This window comes from Paramisgurnus dabryanus, chromosome 11, assembly GCF_030506205.2.
Source record: "Paramisgurnus dabryanus chromosome 11, PD_genome_1.1, whole genome shotgun sequence".
In the NCBI taxonomy this organism is placed as follows: domain Eukaryota; kingdom Metazoa; phylum Chordata; class Actinopteri; order Cypriniformes; family Cobitidae; genus Paramisgurnus; species Paramisgurnus dabryanus.
The window spans coordinates 15,285,222-15,299,374 of record NC_133347.1 but is presented as its reverse complement, the minus strand read 5'-3'; the positions used below and the strand labels follow the sequence as shown (position 1 = coordinate 15,299,374).

Genomic DNA, 14,153 nt, shown 5'->3' with positions numbered 1-14,153 from the left:
GCAGATTCTCACAGCGAGCCATGAAAGGGCCCTTTAGTGTGTTTTAGCTGGGTATTTAGAGGAAGCGTGAGCATCAGATTCAGTCAGTTTTGCTGTTGCTCACGTTGTGGGAACCAGTGTGGGTTGTAAAGATTCTCCTCAGTTGCACTGGGGAATGAGGACAAATGTGAGGTTTGAAGAGATTTTTCTGTGACCCTTTAATGTTCGCTGAATGCTAAAGTACCAGCAAGTAAACAGCACTGTTTGTTTAAAGCGGGAAAACCAAATTTGGACAGGATGCTGCTGTTCGTAATGTGCTAAGACGTTTAAGCGAAGGAAGGCCTGATGGTTTATTGTTTGAGGACGTCCTGGGCAAAGCAAGAGTGGACATCCTATAGTTGAACAATATCCTGAATATAAGTATCCATTATGTCTGGCTGAGTGGGTTTTATTTCATAAAATGTCCATACATTTCCTCATATAGTGTTTACTGTGATGTATTGTATGCTATCCTATAGGTTTTCTCATAGAGAATATTAGTGTACAGTGGCAGCTTGTATTAGTACAGTACAGGCCGAAGTAGGTACTAGGGGAGGGGGTGATATGACCAAAATCTTCTATCACGATAGGATTCATTTTATATCGTGATAACGATATGTATCACGGTAGAGCTTTTTTATCTTTTAATAAGGTTTTTCTGTTATTAAAATCTTTAATACCATAGAAATGTTCATAATTCTCACAAAAACCTTATACAAGCATAAAAAGATGATAAAAACAAAACTCAAGCTCTCTGAAGATAAACAGCCAATGATAAAGGAAAGATAATAAATAATTATGTGTGTATGTATATATATTTTTTATTTAAGGTAGAAAAGTGATTTAGTCAAGAGCAGTGAGAGATTTTCTCTCAAAGCTGTTTGATATAATGTGTGACAGACAGGAGCAAAATAAGGTAACTTCCCTTTAAGACCGGATCCAATATACTGTTACACTAGGGGTGTGACGGTCATTATATAACCGTGAGACCGACGGTTATAGTTGAACACCGTCATTAGAACTCTATAACCGGCAAAACCGTGTAATTAAAATATTTTTTAAAACATTTTTTATCATAAAGAATTTTTAAATACTAATTAAAAACAACTGTTAACAGTCTGTGTTACACGCCCCCCTCACGTTCTCACGCGGTGAAATATACAGAGCGGAGCAGACACTGACAACGCGCTGACATACAGGACAAACCAGGTTGCTTTTCGGTTACTTTTGAGATTAAACATATTAAACAAAGTCTCGCCTTTGAAATCATCTCTTCCTTCTAGTTAATTGATAGCATCAAATAAACATGAATGACCATGAGAAGGAATGTTGTTTTAACCGCGGAAAGGCGTCAGTACTCTCCGCTTTTCAAGTCCAAATCCTCCTATGCTAATCTACTAACTCTCTTGAACGCACATTCACTGCTAGTTGTCTTTCTGTTAGTTTTAAAGAAACGTAGAGCAAGTAGCTAATCAGTGTCTAGTTTATTCAAACGCCGGGTGAGCACTGTGCAGCGCGTCTGCGGAGAGCGTTTGCTGCGCGTGGCCATTGTGCTTTTACACCGGCTGCGTTTAATAACAATCTCAAGTTCACATTACTTTCTTTTACCTGCATTTATGAGCAAAACCTCTTCAATACGCTTTTAATCCACATTGTTTTCGTGCTGTTCTGGTCCGTGTAATGACAGATATAGACACAATTACAGACATAAAAAGCCCAATGCACAAATCTGTTTCTATGAAGATTATTAAAATAGATGATAGATGAGAGAGTGACAACGCAGTCTTCTGGCAACAGTGTGTTTTTTAAATATTTCATTGCTTTCTGTTAAATTGTTCAAAGTTATTACTGTTTAAAACACACTTGGCATCACATTCATGATTTGATGGTAAAATGACACTTTCCCGTCAATCCACAAGCATTTAAATGAGCAAAACGCCCCCCACCGACGGTTATGTTATGAACCGTCACATTTGACTCACGTCATAACCGTCATCACCAATTCTAAAACCGGCACACCCCTATGTTACACATGCATTTTCTCTTTTAGCTGTTCACTTTCTCTGAAGCCCTAAATTGTCGTGTTTATGAGGATACTTGCAAAGACAGGAATTTAAGGCCAATGAAGCGGGGAAAAATGCTCACGATCCTTAATGAGCAGCGGTTGCGCGACTTGCATGCTCCTCACACACAGAAAGAGCACACGCATATAGATCTGTTGTTTGTTTCAATGGTTTAAAATACCTTAAATACGTTTACAAACGTTACGTTTTCGTAACCACACGCACAGGAACATGATGCGGCTTTCACATAGAACGCGGTGTGCCCCTCACTATGAAACCCATTCATTTCAATGGCTTGTGCCGCGTGATGGTGGTTTGTTCGTTCCTGCGTTTGAGCAAAGCGCGAGGAAAGTTCAAAATAGTTTAACTTTTGCGCTGCGCGCTCTGACGATTACCCGCACGGCCAATAGAAACGGGGCATCCAAACAAAATGGACGAAAAGCTTATACTAGGAAATCCCAAAGGTCTTACAGAGACATCGGAAGGAAAGCAGTGTCATGGAAATACGTAGCAATTCAAGTTGGCATGTCAGTTGTGTTTTAAGTCAAGTAGTTTTTGTAAGTAGGCAGCTTAAAGTCACGTGAAATGGAGACGGGCAACATCAGTCTCTGTATTCCTCATCCACTATTTAATCCAAATATAAACACTGTAGTAATTTATTGAAATCCCTGCCTACTTTGGTCTGGCCACCAGGGCACAAATCGCTTGGCTGCGCTGAACCCAGCGGCGAGCGCAGCGCACACCGCTTCCTATGTGAAAGCCGCATGACGTGGGCGTGTAACCTCGATAGGGACGATAATCCCAAATCTCTACTGGTTGACAAATTTCTACCGGTTAATTATGTCTACCGGTTTATCGCCCACCCCTAGTAGGGACCATTTTTTGGATACATTTTTCGGACATGCATTGTATTTGTCGCAATGCGAAAGCATCAGACCAGGAGATGCATTGCATTTGTCGCAATGCACATGCGTCAGACCAGGAGATGCATTGCATTTGTCGCAATGCCCATGCGTCAGACCAGGAGATGCATTGCATTTGTCGCAATGCACATGCGTCAGACCAGGAGATGCATTGCATTTGTCGCAATGCACATGCGTCAGACCAGGAGATGCATTGCATTTGTCGCAATGCCCATGCGTCAGACCAGGAGATGCATTGCATTTGTCGCAATGCACATGCGTCAGACCAGGAGATGCATTGCATTTGTCGCAATGCACATGCGTCAGACCAGGAGATGCATTGCATTTGTCGCAATGCACATGTGTCAGACCATGATATGCATTGCATTTGTCGCAATGTGCATGCAGCAGACCAGGATATGCATTGCATTTTGTCGCAATGCGCATGCGTCAGGCCAGTATATGCATTGCATTTTGTCGCAGTGTGCATGCATCAGACCAGGAAATGCAGTGTATTTGTCGCAATGCGCATGCATCAGACCAGAAGATGCATTGCATTTTGTAGCAGTGTGCATGCGTCAGACCAGGAAATGCATTGCATTTTGTTGCAATGCGCATGTGTCAGACCAGAAGATGCATTGCAATTTGTCGCAGTGTTCATGCATCAGACCGAACATCTTTGTACACGAACAAGTCAAATAAACTATACTTTGCAAGAATGTACACTCGACTGTGTGCGTACGTAAAAAGCAGACTGTACGCCGGGCATTGCTCAGATTAAGGGTTCTGCCCTAAATGTTTAGTGAGTAAAACCTGCTAATTCATGAAAATTTGAGTTTTGCTTTGATATTTCAGACTTTTGATTACATGAAAGTTGCTTTTGTGATGTTTTCAGACTGTCCTAGTTTTTCAAAATAACCGAGTTCCCTGCATTATTGTATGTTTAAACCCCTCTTCATTGTTGCTCATGTGGAAATGGTGCCTGATAAAACTAAATTGAGTCTAGGACTGTGTCTGCAGAAATATCTACTGTGTGCTTTCTGCACGAACGCTGATTGAAACCATTCAGTGAAACTCTGAAGTCACTACACTTAAAAATGCACTTACTGTAAAAACAATTACGCTGTGATTTTTTTTATATCAGAAATTGTGTTTTCAATATCCAGGAAATGCTGCCAAGTAACTGAAGATGATGTAATGTGTGTAAATGTTAAACATTGTTGTTTGATGTGTCAACATACAGTAGGCACAGACAGGGTCTAGTTTTTTAGTGTAAAATATTTTATCATAAAGGAAACATTTAACCTTCTGAATGAATTTCACGCAACTAACACACATTGCTAACCTTTGGTAAAAAGGGTCATATTGGGCAGTATGTTTAAAATGTCTATAAAATGTCCGTTAAAATGTGGGATGTTTTAGGAAGGGTGAAAGTAACTCTTTACATTACATATCATACCATACTAAAAACATGACTTGTATGTCTTTAGAGTTTCAGTTTTGTCAAATCAGAACTTGAATTTGTACAAGTTGTTCTATGTAGTGCCTGTAAAAACAGCACAGCAGTGTTTTCAAAGGTCTCACTTCTGTTTCTTTATCCATTTGGTAGGGATCACGTGCCTCAAAAGTGTGCTTAAAAGTTTTAGCATTTCTGCTTTTTCGTCATCTGTAGCTTCCCTTATGTTTATAAGCAATTTCGGCTCTCCCGAAGCGCTGTTTAAAGACGTTAAATGGAATTATTGTTCTTACTTAATGGGGTCACAGCTGATGACTTAAATATTTTAGGCAGATGACCTTCTCTATGCACTATTATTACAGTTATGCATTAGATTACATGAACTTGTATTAACAAATTTATATTCACTTTTCAACAATTCTGCCAAGAAACTGACCCTGTGTGGATTATACTTCTACTTTCTATTCTTTCGGTTGCATGTAGTTTTTAGTCAATGAGTTTTTCAGGATTCTCTCTTATAAAGAAATTGCTGAGTTCACCCTAGTTTCACAACTCGGGGTTTAAAAAGTACATTTTGCAATAGCATGTCCTTTATTTCAATAGTGCCACTGTGTTTGGCCTCATGCAACAGACTTGACTTTTTTCGAGTGGATGTGGTTAAAACCGGATCCTAGTGATGTGTAGGATGTATTTTGGTAATCAGGTGTCAATTTAAAATAGTTTTACTGCTAAATATTTTTTATTAAATATAACAACAGTATTTACGTGATATAAATTTAAATTACATGATATAGGCAAATAGCAACGTGTGATATTTTTTGTAATGCATACCCCAGTACAAATCATTTCCTATTGTCCATCATACTGGCTTTGGCCACGTTCTAGTGCTGCCAGGTGACCCAGAACGGTGCTAGCCTTGACGTCTGCCGATGGCAGAAGTGATGGCAGCAGGCTCCTGACCTTCAGTGCTGTTGGGAGAAGTGGACGTCCATGACAGCATATGGCCAGTCTGGTTTGGTCCACCTTACTGTCTGACCATCTTTGCCTGACTGATTCGCATCAAACAAAAGGCTTCTTGCCCATGTCTGACCTTCTGTCATGGCACAGGTTACCCGGTGGGTGCGTTGGATCTCTAGTGAGACTGGAAAGCAGTTAGGTCATTTTTAACTTGTTTAGAATAATTGTGAAAATTATTGTGTAAAGTCATATTCACACTGCATCCGCTTCAGCCAAATAAACTTTGGTGTTCAATTCACCTTTAAACATTCACATTGGTTACAAACCTAACCCTAAGTTTAAAGTCTTCCTTTGTAGTCATCATCTAAATTTAACAGTACCCATATTCATCAGCTGTGCTGTTTTTTTTCTCCGTTTTAGCTGCGCATTTATATGCATGCAGCTTTATTCTCTGAACTGAAGAGGACGCTGACCTCACCACATGAAGCATCTTCACACCACACGGTTTCCTGTCCACAGTCACATCCTTCCTCTTTTTTTTTTTCTTTCCATAATGAAAGCGCAACTTTATTTCCCCTATACGAGTTTCACCTCTGTTTATCTATTGCTCTGATTTTGGGGACGTTCATTCTTAAAGGGGAAAATCAGACTTTTTCTATGTTTAAGTGCTATAATTGGGTCCTATAAGTGCTTGTATTAACCTAAAAAAAAGAAAAAGAGCAATTCAGTTACTTAGTTTTGGTAAACCATTCTCTGAAAGCACACTTTTAGAACGAATGTGTTAAAAGCAACACATTAGTGTTGATTCTGGGACAACACACTAAATGTGTTGTCCCAGAATCCACCCATCTCTGTGTTGTTATTGAAACAACACATTTGAACACATCTTGTGTTATATTTTAACACAAAATCAGCACAAAATGACACATAATGTGTTAAAATTGCACATAATGTGTTAAAAGCTTAACACACAAAGATGTATAAATCCTTTCTAAGAGTGCATGTGAAAAAAATAGGTCATAGAAATTTGGCTCCCCTTGTGCTGTCAGAAATGGATAATACTGCCCCTTAATCTGCACTATCCAACCACTACACTGCCATTTAGTGGAGAGATGAACTCATTTGCATTTAAAGGAAACAACCAAAAACGGCACAAGACTTGTTTGGATCCTAAGAAATGAATGGGGCTAGGCTAAATGCTAACACATTCATAATGCGCTGTACAAAGTTTAACTGCACGCATTAAAAAAAAAGATAGGTATGTATTCATTTTTCTAAGTTGAGGTGAGAACATAGTAAAACATTGAAAAACGGTGGTGTTTTCCTTTTAAGTTTTATGTTAATCATTCATTTCATCATTAATTGCATGGCCTTACTTAAAGATATCAAGGTTATATTTCACAAAATGTTATGTAGGCTGATTGTATGTAGAAAACAGCCAATCACAAAAAATAATTTTAACTGGGTTTTCACAGGCAGGGTCACACTTAGTAAGTTTAGTTCATACATTCCTTATGAATCATACCCATGACTTTGCCATTGTTAGCTTCATGTTTTATGATAAGCTACAGGAGTGTATACATTTCACTATACAGGTTAGCTGTGTATTATTATTATTTTGTGATTCGTCTAGATCTACCTTTGTAATGCATTTCCATTTGTCCATAATTGAAATAGGCAACACATTGCCATTGGTGATGTCCTGCTAATTTAGTTCCAGTAGTGTTTGTTTACCAAAGAGGCTTTGAGTGGCGTATTAGTTTACATGATAATGAAAGACTCTCTTTGGTGAGAGAGGCCACAGGAAAGGTCACTAAAGTGGATCATCAGTGTTCGGCGAAGTGTCTGACCCCTGTAAGAGCGAGCAAGTGTGACACAAATGATGATCAAGATGAGTTGGATGAATTGTTCTCACTTAGGTTGTCCTCTTAGGTCTGACACGTGAGATCGGGTAAGAGGTGCTGCCGAAGTCCCTTATCAGTGTGCATAACAGAAACTGTGTAACACAAACTTCTGCTGACTTTGCTGCGGTAGACTGTGCGATAGACGCTGGCCTCGTTGTGCTGGTTGTATGTGTTGGTTTTCTTGCATCTGAAAGGTTCAGTTAGTACGATTTTCTCAGTCGATAAGGTTTCTCCATTTACCGCTGTGGTTAGATGTGTTTCAATCCAAAACTGTGTGAACAAACTTGTTTTTGTTTGTTGATGGTTAGGAGGTCAAGCAAAGTTTTGTATCTGATCTAGATGTGGATTTGGCATAGTAATTCATTACTGTATACAACACCGCTGCTACTTAACCACGTCACTTAAAGCATGTTGGATCCATTAAGAAATTTTAAAAACAGTTTTAAGAAAGTTGCAAAAAAAGTCTTGGTAAAGTCTTGTAAAAGAAATTGTTAGGCTACAGGCCTTATTATTATGCCAGTATTCACCACATGCACATTTATTTTACATTTATATTATATTATATCCTGTGTATACAGTAAAAGCCGTAATAATCAATTTTTAACATGTACATGAGGGTCCCTATACTGGATGCGCACCGGCGGTATTTTGAATCTTTGCATACATGTGCCAATTTATGGCTACAGGAGATGCATTAAATTTTGTCGCAATGCACATGCGTCGAACGTCTGTGTACACGTACTATGCAAATAAACTGTGTGTGTTTGACCATGCACTTACGTTTGTGTAAACAGAAAAAAAACAGACTGCTCTCTGTGCTTAAGGTGTAGCAAGAACTGCAGTGGGCATCATAAATTTTCTAAAACATCCACAAACCATCACAAAATATTTGTATGTGTATGACTATTACTTCACCGTTTCCATGTGTTAAGTTTATTGGCATTAGTCCATCGACAATACAAGGGTGACAGGCAGTACAAGCTTCCTATCCAGTTCAGCCCCTTCTTTCCCAATAATGACAATCATTGTTTGATAATTCACTAATTTAAACGGAAAGCCATCTGAACAATAAGCGGCGTTGATGTATTGTGTGGGAAACAGCAGCCTTTTTTTGTTACGGAAATGGTTTGTTCTGCCTTTTCCTTCCTGAAATGCAAGAGGCCAGGGTCTCTCTCCTGTCATTGAATTAAGTCTTCGTGTTTTGGTTAAGGTCAGCCCGTGTTGCAGGTGGCAAAATTATAACGTCTGTTTCCTGGAAAAACATTTCATTGAGGAGGGAAAAAAAGAGTCAGCGAACAGCTTGTTTCCTTAGCGGGGGCATATGGACGCATTCATTCTCGTCTAGATCTAATAGCCTGTGGCTATTCTACTGTGTGTAACTCTATTCCCACATCTCTCGTACCAGCTGGACAGATCGGCCACAGTCACAGACGTCAGTATTTCAGCCTTGTTGGAAGCGTTCAAAATGTGTCATTTTTGTTGGACGTAACTATAACTCTCTGTTATAGGCTTAATCTGTGGTTCTCGAATGGTTTTGCTTCAGAACCAAGTTGGCCAACATTGTGCTGCAGAAAATACATTGTGGTGAGCCTACACAGTACCAAAACTGTTCAGTAAAACATCTTTGAAATTAAACATTTATGTACTAAAATTAGCATGAAAATTAATCAAGGAATATTAATAATTTTGTAATGACATAAACAGCAGCAGAAATTTCACCATTCTAACATATTGATCAAGAAAGGGTTCCCATGGGTCCTTGAAATCCTTTATTTGTGAATCTGGAGGAAAAAATCCATATAATTCCCTGTGTAGTGTAGGATAATATCATAAAAATTCTAGACTTTTTAAGCACACGTGCTAAACTGTTCGCTTTAAATGTTTATATCTTCTGTAGGCGAATGTTGATTCATACCAAAATGTTTTTTGCATAGTTGTGTTTGACAGATGAAAACGTCTCGGGTTATGTATGTAACCGTTGTCCCCTGAGAAGGGAACGAGATGCTGCGGCTCCCTTGCCATACTACATGCGTCCCTGTAACGCTGTATTTGGCAATATTTCAGATAGCGATATACTTCCTGCACACTGTCTTTGTCGTTAAGCCTCACCATTGGTTGAATTTGATATACACATCCAGACGCACTTACCACTAGAGGCGTCCCCAAAGTGTCACCGCAGTGTTCCATCAAAAGGGAACTGTAACAATGTATATTAAAAGGTAACACAATGTAACCTTGCTCTCACTTAAAATGTTTCCCCACGTTTAGTCCTTGAATTTGAGGGTATTGGACCTGGAAAGTCCTTGAAAGGTCCTTGAATTTGAATTTAGCCAAGGTGTGGGAACCCTAAAAGACTGCCAAATAAATAAAAATAAATATAAGCTGTATTACTGTGTAATTACAAAAACTATATGAAGAGTTTGGTTCCTAAACGCAATAAAAATGAGTTGCCGCCAAAATCAGTATTGTATCCGGTCAGTTTTAAAAACAGCATTGATAAACCTGTGGTGGTTTTCTGTGACGGGAAAGAAATTAAGCCATCAAAATCGAATAATTTACGTGAGAGGCACTCGGGAGATGGAAAAATGCCGGCTGTTGCTTGTTCTCCCGACAACATCAAGCTTCTGTCATGCTAACACATTGAACCCAGGGGATCTTATGAAAAACTTTCCATTTATTTTACTCGAAGCCGAAAATGAAATGAAAATCGAGCAGGACCAAAACATTTTACAGCTGATCGCTGTCAAAAAAAGTTCAGTGATGACATTGACAATGTTCTTAATATGACAAAGTAGTGTTTTGATTAATGCCATTTAATGTTTATTTTTTTTATCCGTGTATACCACTAGTCAACTAAATGAATATAACATGGCAAAGATTAATGCACATTTATATATTGATTCAATAGATTTATAGCATTTTGGAAAAAAAAGTTTTTTTTTGTGGAAAAAAATCAGTTTTTATAATAAATCTTCGAAAATTAAATTATGGATTTGAATTTTTTTTATGTTTTTATAATCTAAAGATGCTATGTGAAAGTTTTTAACAGAAAATAGTGGTTTTCATCTTGCCACTTTCTTGGCATAGAAAACACGTTTTTATCGAAATCAGTCAAAATTGATTTATTGCGTTTTGGAGCCAAACTCTTCATGTGTCTTCTATTTATTTTGCTATCTTATGCATAATTATATTAAAGTAGTGTCTTATTTTACTTTTTACATGTTTTTTACATTTTAGAATTGTATTCCTGCTCTCTGTGACATTCAGAACAAATGGGTCTTCCCACTCTTTGTGTAACATTAGGCTATTTATTTTACTAGCTGCAGGTTAATCTCTAAATGACTCATATTTAATGCAAATATAAACTGTGATGTTTCACTTTTGGCATGAAATCTGAGTGCGGTCCTGTCGTTTAGATCTGTCTCAGCCCTTTTTACTGATATGAAATGAATCACAGATTCACCCGATTACTAAAAGAGATCGCAAGTCACATCACCCTGCCTTTGAAGATTGATTTTCTGTATTTCATTACTTTGGTGCCTTTTGCATCAGTGAATGAGGATGAATGAATTCATTTCTCATCCTGCACACAGGCCCTGATCGCACCTGTCATCCTCTGCTGCTGACTTCACACTCCCGTTGCCCAGAGGAACGGTAACAGTTGCCATGGTAGCTTCATAGTATTTGTTTATTTATGTGATATTTTGACGTAAGCATGAGAGTGACGCGGTAAGGAGCCAGAGAACGGCACAATAAAGTCCAGTGAGACCTGCAGAGAAGCTTAAACATTCAAATCATGCACGTTTAAAACCAACCAGTGTTGAGCAAATTCAAAGCGTTTATAAACAAATATAACACCCAATGCAATCTTTTTTTTTTGCACAATCTGCTTTCACGGGTGGGCTTCATTATTCTCTATTTTCTACCGTTTTGTCATATTGTACAATGTACAGATTCATACAAATTACCCACCTTTTAAAAATTATGAGTTTTTGTGAGGTCAGGCTGTGAAGCCCCACAGCCTGTCTGTAACCCCACAATCCCCTCAGGGTGAGTCATACTGGGATGATCGTTTTATGGGTGTCTTTGGCAGGGGGGGCATATGAGAGATTTAATTGGTCATTGCCTGAGGGATGTCCCCTCATCCGCCGCCCCCAGGAACTAGAGCGATGAACACGACCCCCACCATCACCCACATAACTCCTACTTTATTAGCTTCCAGATTGTGTTCATGTCTTGAACAAATTTTTTTTTAAATATTCACATTTGCTTATTTTAGTTTAGCTTTTGCATCATGTTGGGCAGTAAGTTAAATCCCATGTGTTCCCGAGTGCAAGCATGTGATGTCACATGATATGACAGAAGTTTACAGCTAAATGAGAGCCTTTATAAACAAACACTGTTAGAGGAACATACACTGGCGTGCTAAATGTCTTCCAGAGATGCAGAAGTGTGACTAAGAGTTAGTCTGTCATTAAGAAGTGGAGTTAAGGAGTTGCCGTGTGGGGGCAAGTGGTACTACTTAAAAAACTTTTCAACCTGTCATTGTGGCTGAAGGAAAATAGGTGTGGTGGGCTATATTTAAATTCATTCAGAAATGTAGATTCTGTCATTATTCTGTCCAATCCAGACAGACCCATTCGTGTTTTTCTGCCAATGTAGCAGGTTTGGGAAGAAATAAAGGTATGCAAATTAAGATTTCTGAGATTAGGAATGTTAAAAAAAAAAGGGATGTGACAGGTGAAAATGTGGTGGGAGACGGTTGGAGACAATAGCTGCTGCTGGAGTGATGAGTTGTTTAACAGACACCAGGGCAGATGATGAGATGCTGATGATGAGAATTGTTTTACAGAGCCAGAATTAGAAACAAGTCAATGACTGACAGACTTTCTCCTCCTCCAGAGGAGACTCTTTTTAAAACAAACCATGCAAATCAATATGCTAAAGATATTTATAATGTCAAGAGCCTGAAATAAAGCAACCGAGACAGATCTCAGACAGCTTCCTCATAAAATATGATGACCGCTGGCACCATCAGCAATAATGTTTGAGCCCTGATATGTTTGAGCTAGGGCTGTCACAATGATTAAATAATCGTCTCATCGCGATTGTTTGACTTCATCGCGATGATTTCAAAACACCGCAATGATTGCACATCTCTCTAAAAAACACAAGGGGAGCTGCAGGAATTTTTTTTCAGCCACTACAGCAGTGGTTTTCAATCTTGTCCTAGGGGACCCACAGCTCTGCATATTTTGTATGTCTCCCTTAACTGACACACCCAGTTCTGTTCATGGATCTGTACCTTAATGAGCTGATGATCTGAATCAGGTGTGTTAGATAAGGGAGACATGCAAAATGTGCAGGGCAGTAGGTCCCCTAGGACAAGATTGAAAACTACTGCACTACAGACATGTGGTCCAGTACTAATATGACCTTAGCAGGATTGGCTACTATTTCAGCCTGTTCTGGTATAGTTTATTTTGATTGCATTTTTATTTTCAGGTATTTTTTAGAAACTTTATTGTGTTTATTTCTTGTGAGAATTTTCAGTTTTGGAAAGATATATTAATTAAATAATTACTTTTAAATGTGTGTTTTGTATATTAATATTTACTGCCAGGTAAACCTTGCAAAAGATTTAATTTAAATAATCACAACGTGTGAAATTATTTAATGAACAAACAAAAATGTAAAACAGATAATCAATCATAATAATCCTCAAAGCAAAAAAATGTAAAACAAATAATCGTCATAATCGCCATAATTTATTAGGCAATTAACCGTTAGCCAAATTTCATAATCGTGACAGCCCTAGTTTGAGCATAATGTAACCACTAGACTTTTAATTTGTTTTAAAACTTTGTGATATATTATTCACATGTAATATAAGATTTTGATTAAAAGTTACTTATATGTAGTAGTACATATTGATATAATTAAGTTTTTTTTTGTGTTTCTCATGTTGGGTTTAATGGATGTGAGGTTTGTGTAGCCACAGACCCCTCATCCTTTTATTGTCAGCACATAATTTGCATTCGCTGCAGGGTGAAGCCGTCTTTAAAAAGCCCTTGACAACTTGTCTATGATGCTGAGCTGTCCAATAGCCAGGATAGATTGGCGACTGTGTGTGTTTCTCACTGAAGCTGAATGCTGCTGGCTGTCCTGTCGGGCCTAAGGTCATGGGGAAGCATAGGATGACAACATGTAGGAAATTTGTTATAGGACTTTGAACAATGTGAAGACGTGAGAATGAATTTTTTTTTTTACAAAAATCTTTCACACTAACCTTTACCTCCCTCTCTTTATTTTGTATCAGGCTTTTCTTCAAAGAATTAGACAGACTCCAGAAAACCTTCAATGTCTCACACCAGAGCAGGTCAAGGTAAAACTGCTTTAAAATCCCTTACATGCTATTATTTTTATTTGAAACATACACTGACCCTAAGCATTTGGACACTCGAGTCACATTCAGAAGTTGCATAAATAACAAAATGTCAAATAATTTGACATCTGCAAACAAGTTCTTTTCACAGAACTAATTCATATATCCGAGTCATTTTTTGACTTTGTCTTTTGACTGATCACAGGGTCATTTTTTGTCTTGTATGAATTAAGTTCACCTTCCCTGTTTTAAAGGAAAGACAAGAAGAATATAAATGTTAATAACTTACTTACATTTTCTCTTTTCCTTTCACACAGATCTTATTCTCCAACATCGAATCTATTCTGGATGTCCATCGCGAGTTTCTTTTTGCCTTGGACAGGAGTCTACATCCTGAACCTCAGTCGCATCACTCTCTCGGAAACGTCTTTCTCCAATTTGTGAGTTTATAATTAGGGTACCGGTACC

The 14,153-nt window shown here is 38.3% G+C and overlaps 1 protein-coding gene across 1 annotated transcript in view; it reads left to right on the top strand.

Moving 5' to 3' along the window:
- prex1 (phosphatidylinositol-3,4,5-trisphosphate-dependent Rac exchange factor 1) overlaps window positions 1–14,153 on the top strand; it is an 86,098-nt gene that overhangs the window by 11,113 nt on the left and 60,832 nt on the right. The window contains exons 2-3 of the mRNA XM_065247049.2: window positions 13,620–13,685; window positions 14,003–14,125. Coding sequence (XP_065103121.1) covers window positions 13,620–13,685; window positions 14,003–14,125 — 189 coding nt within the window. The remainder of the gene's footprint in view (window positions 1–13,619; window positions 13,686–14,002; window positions 14,126–14,153) is intronic.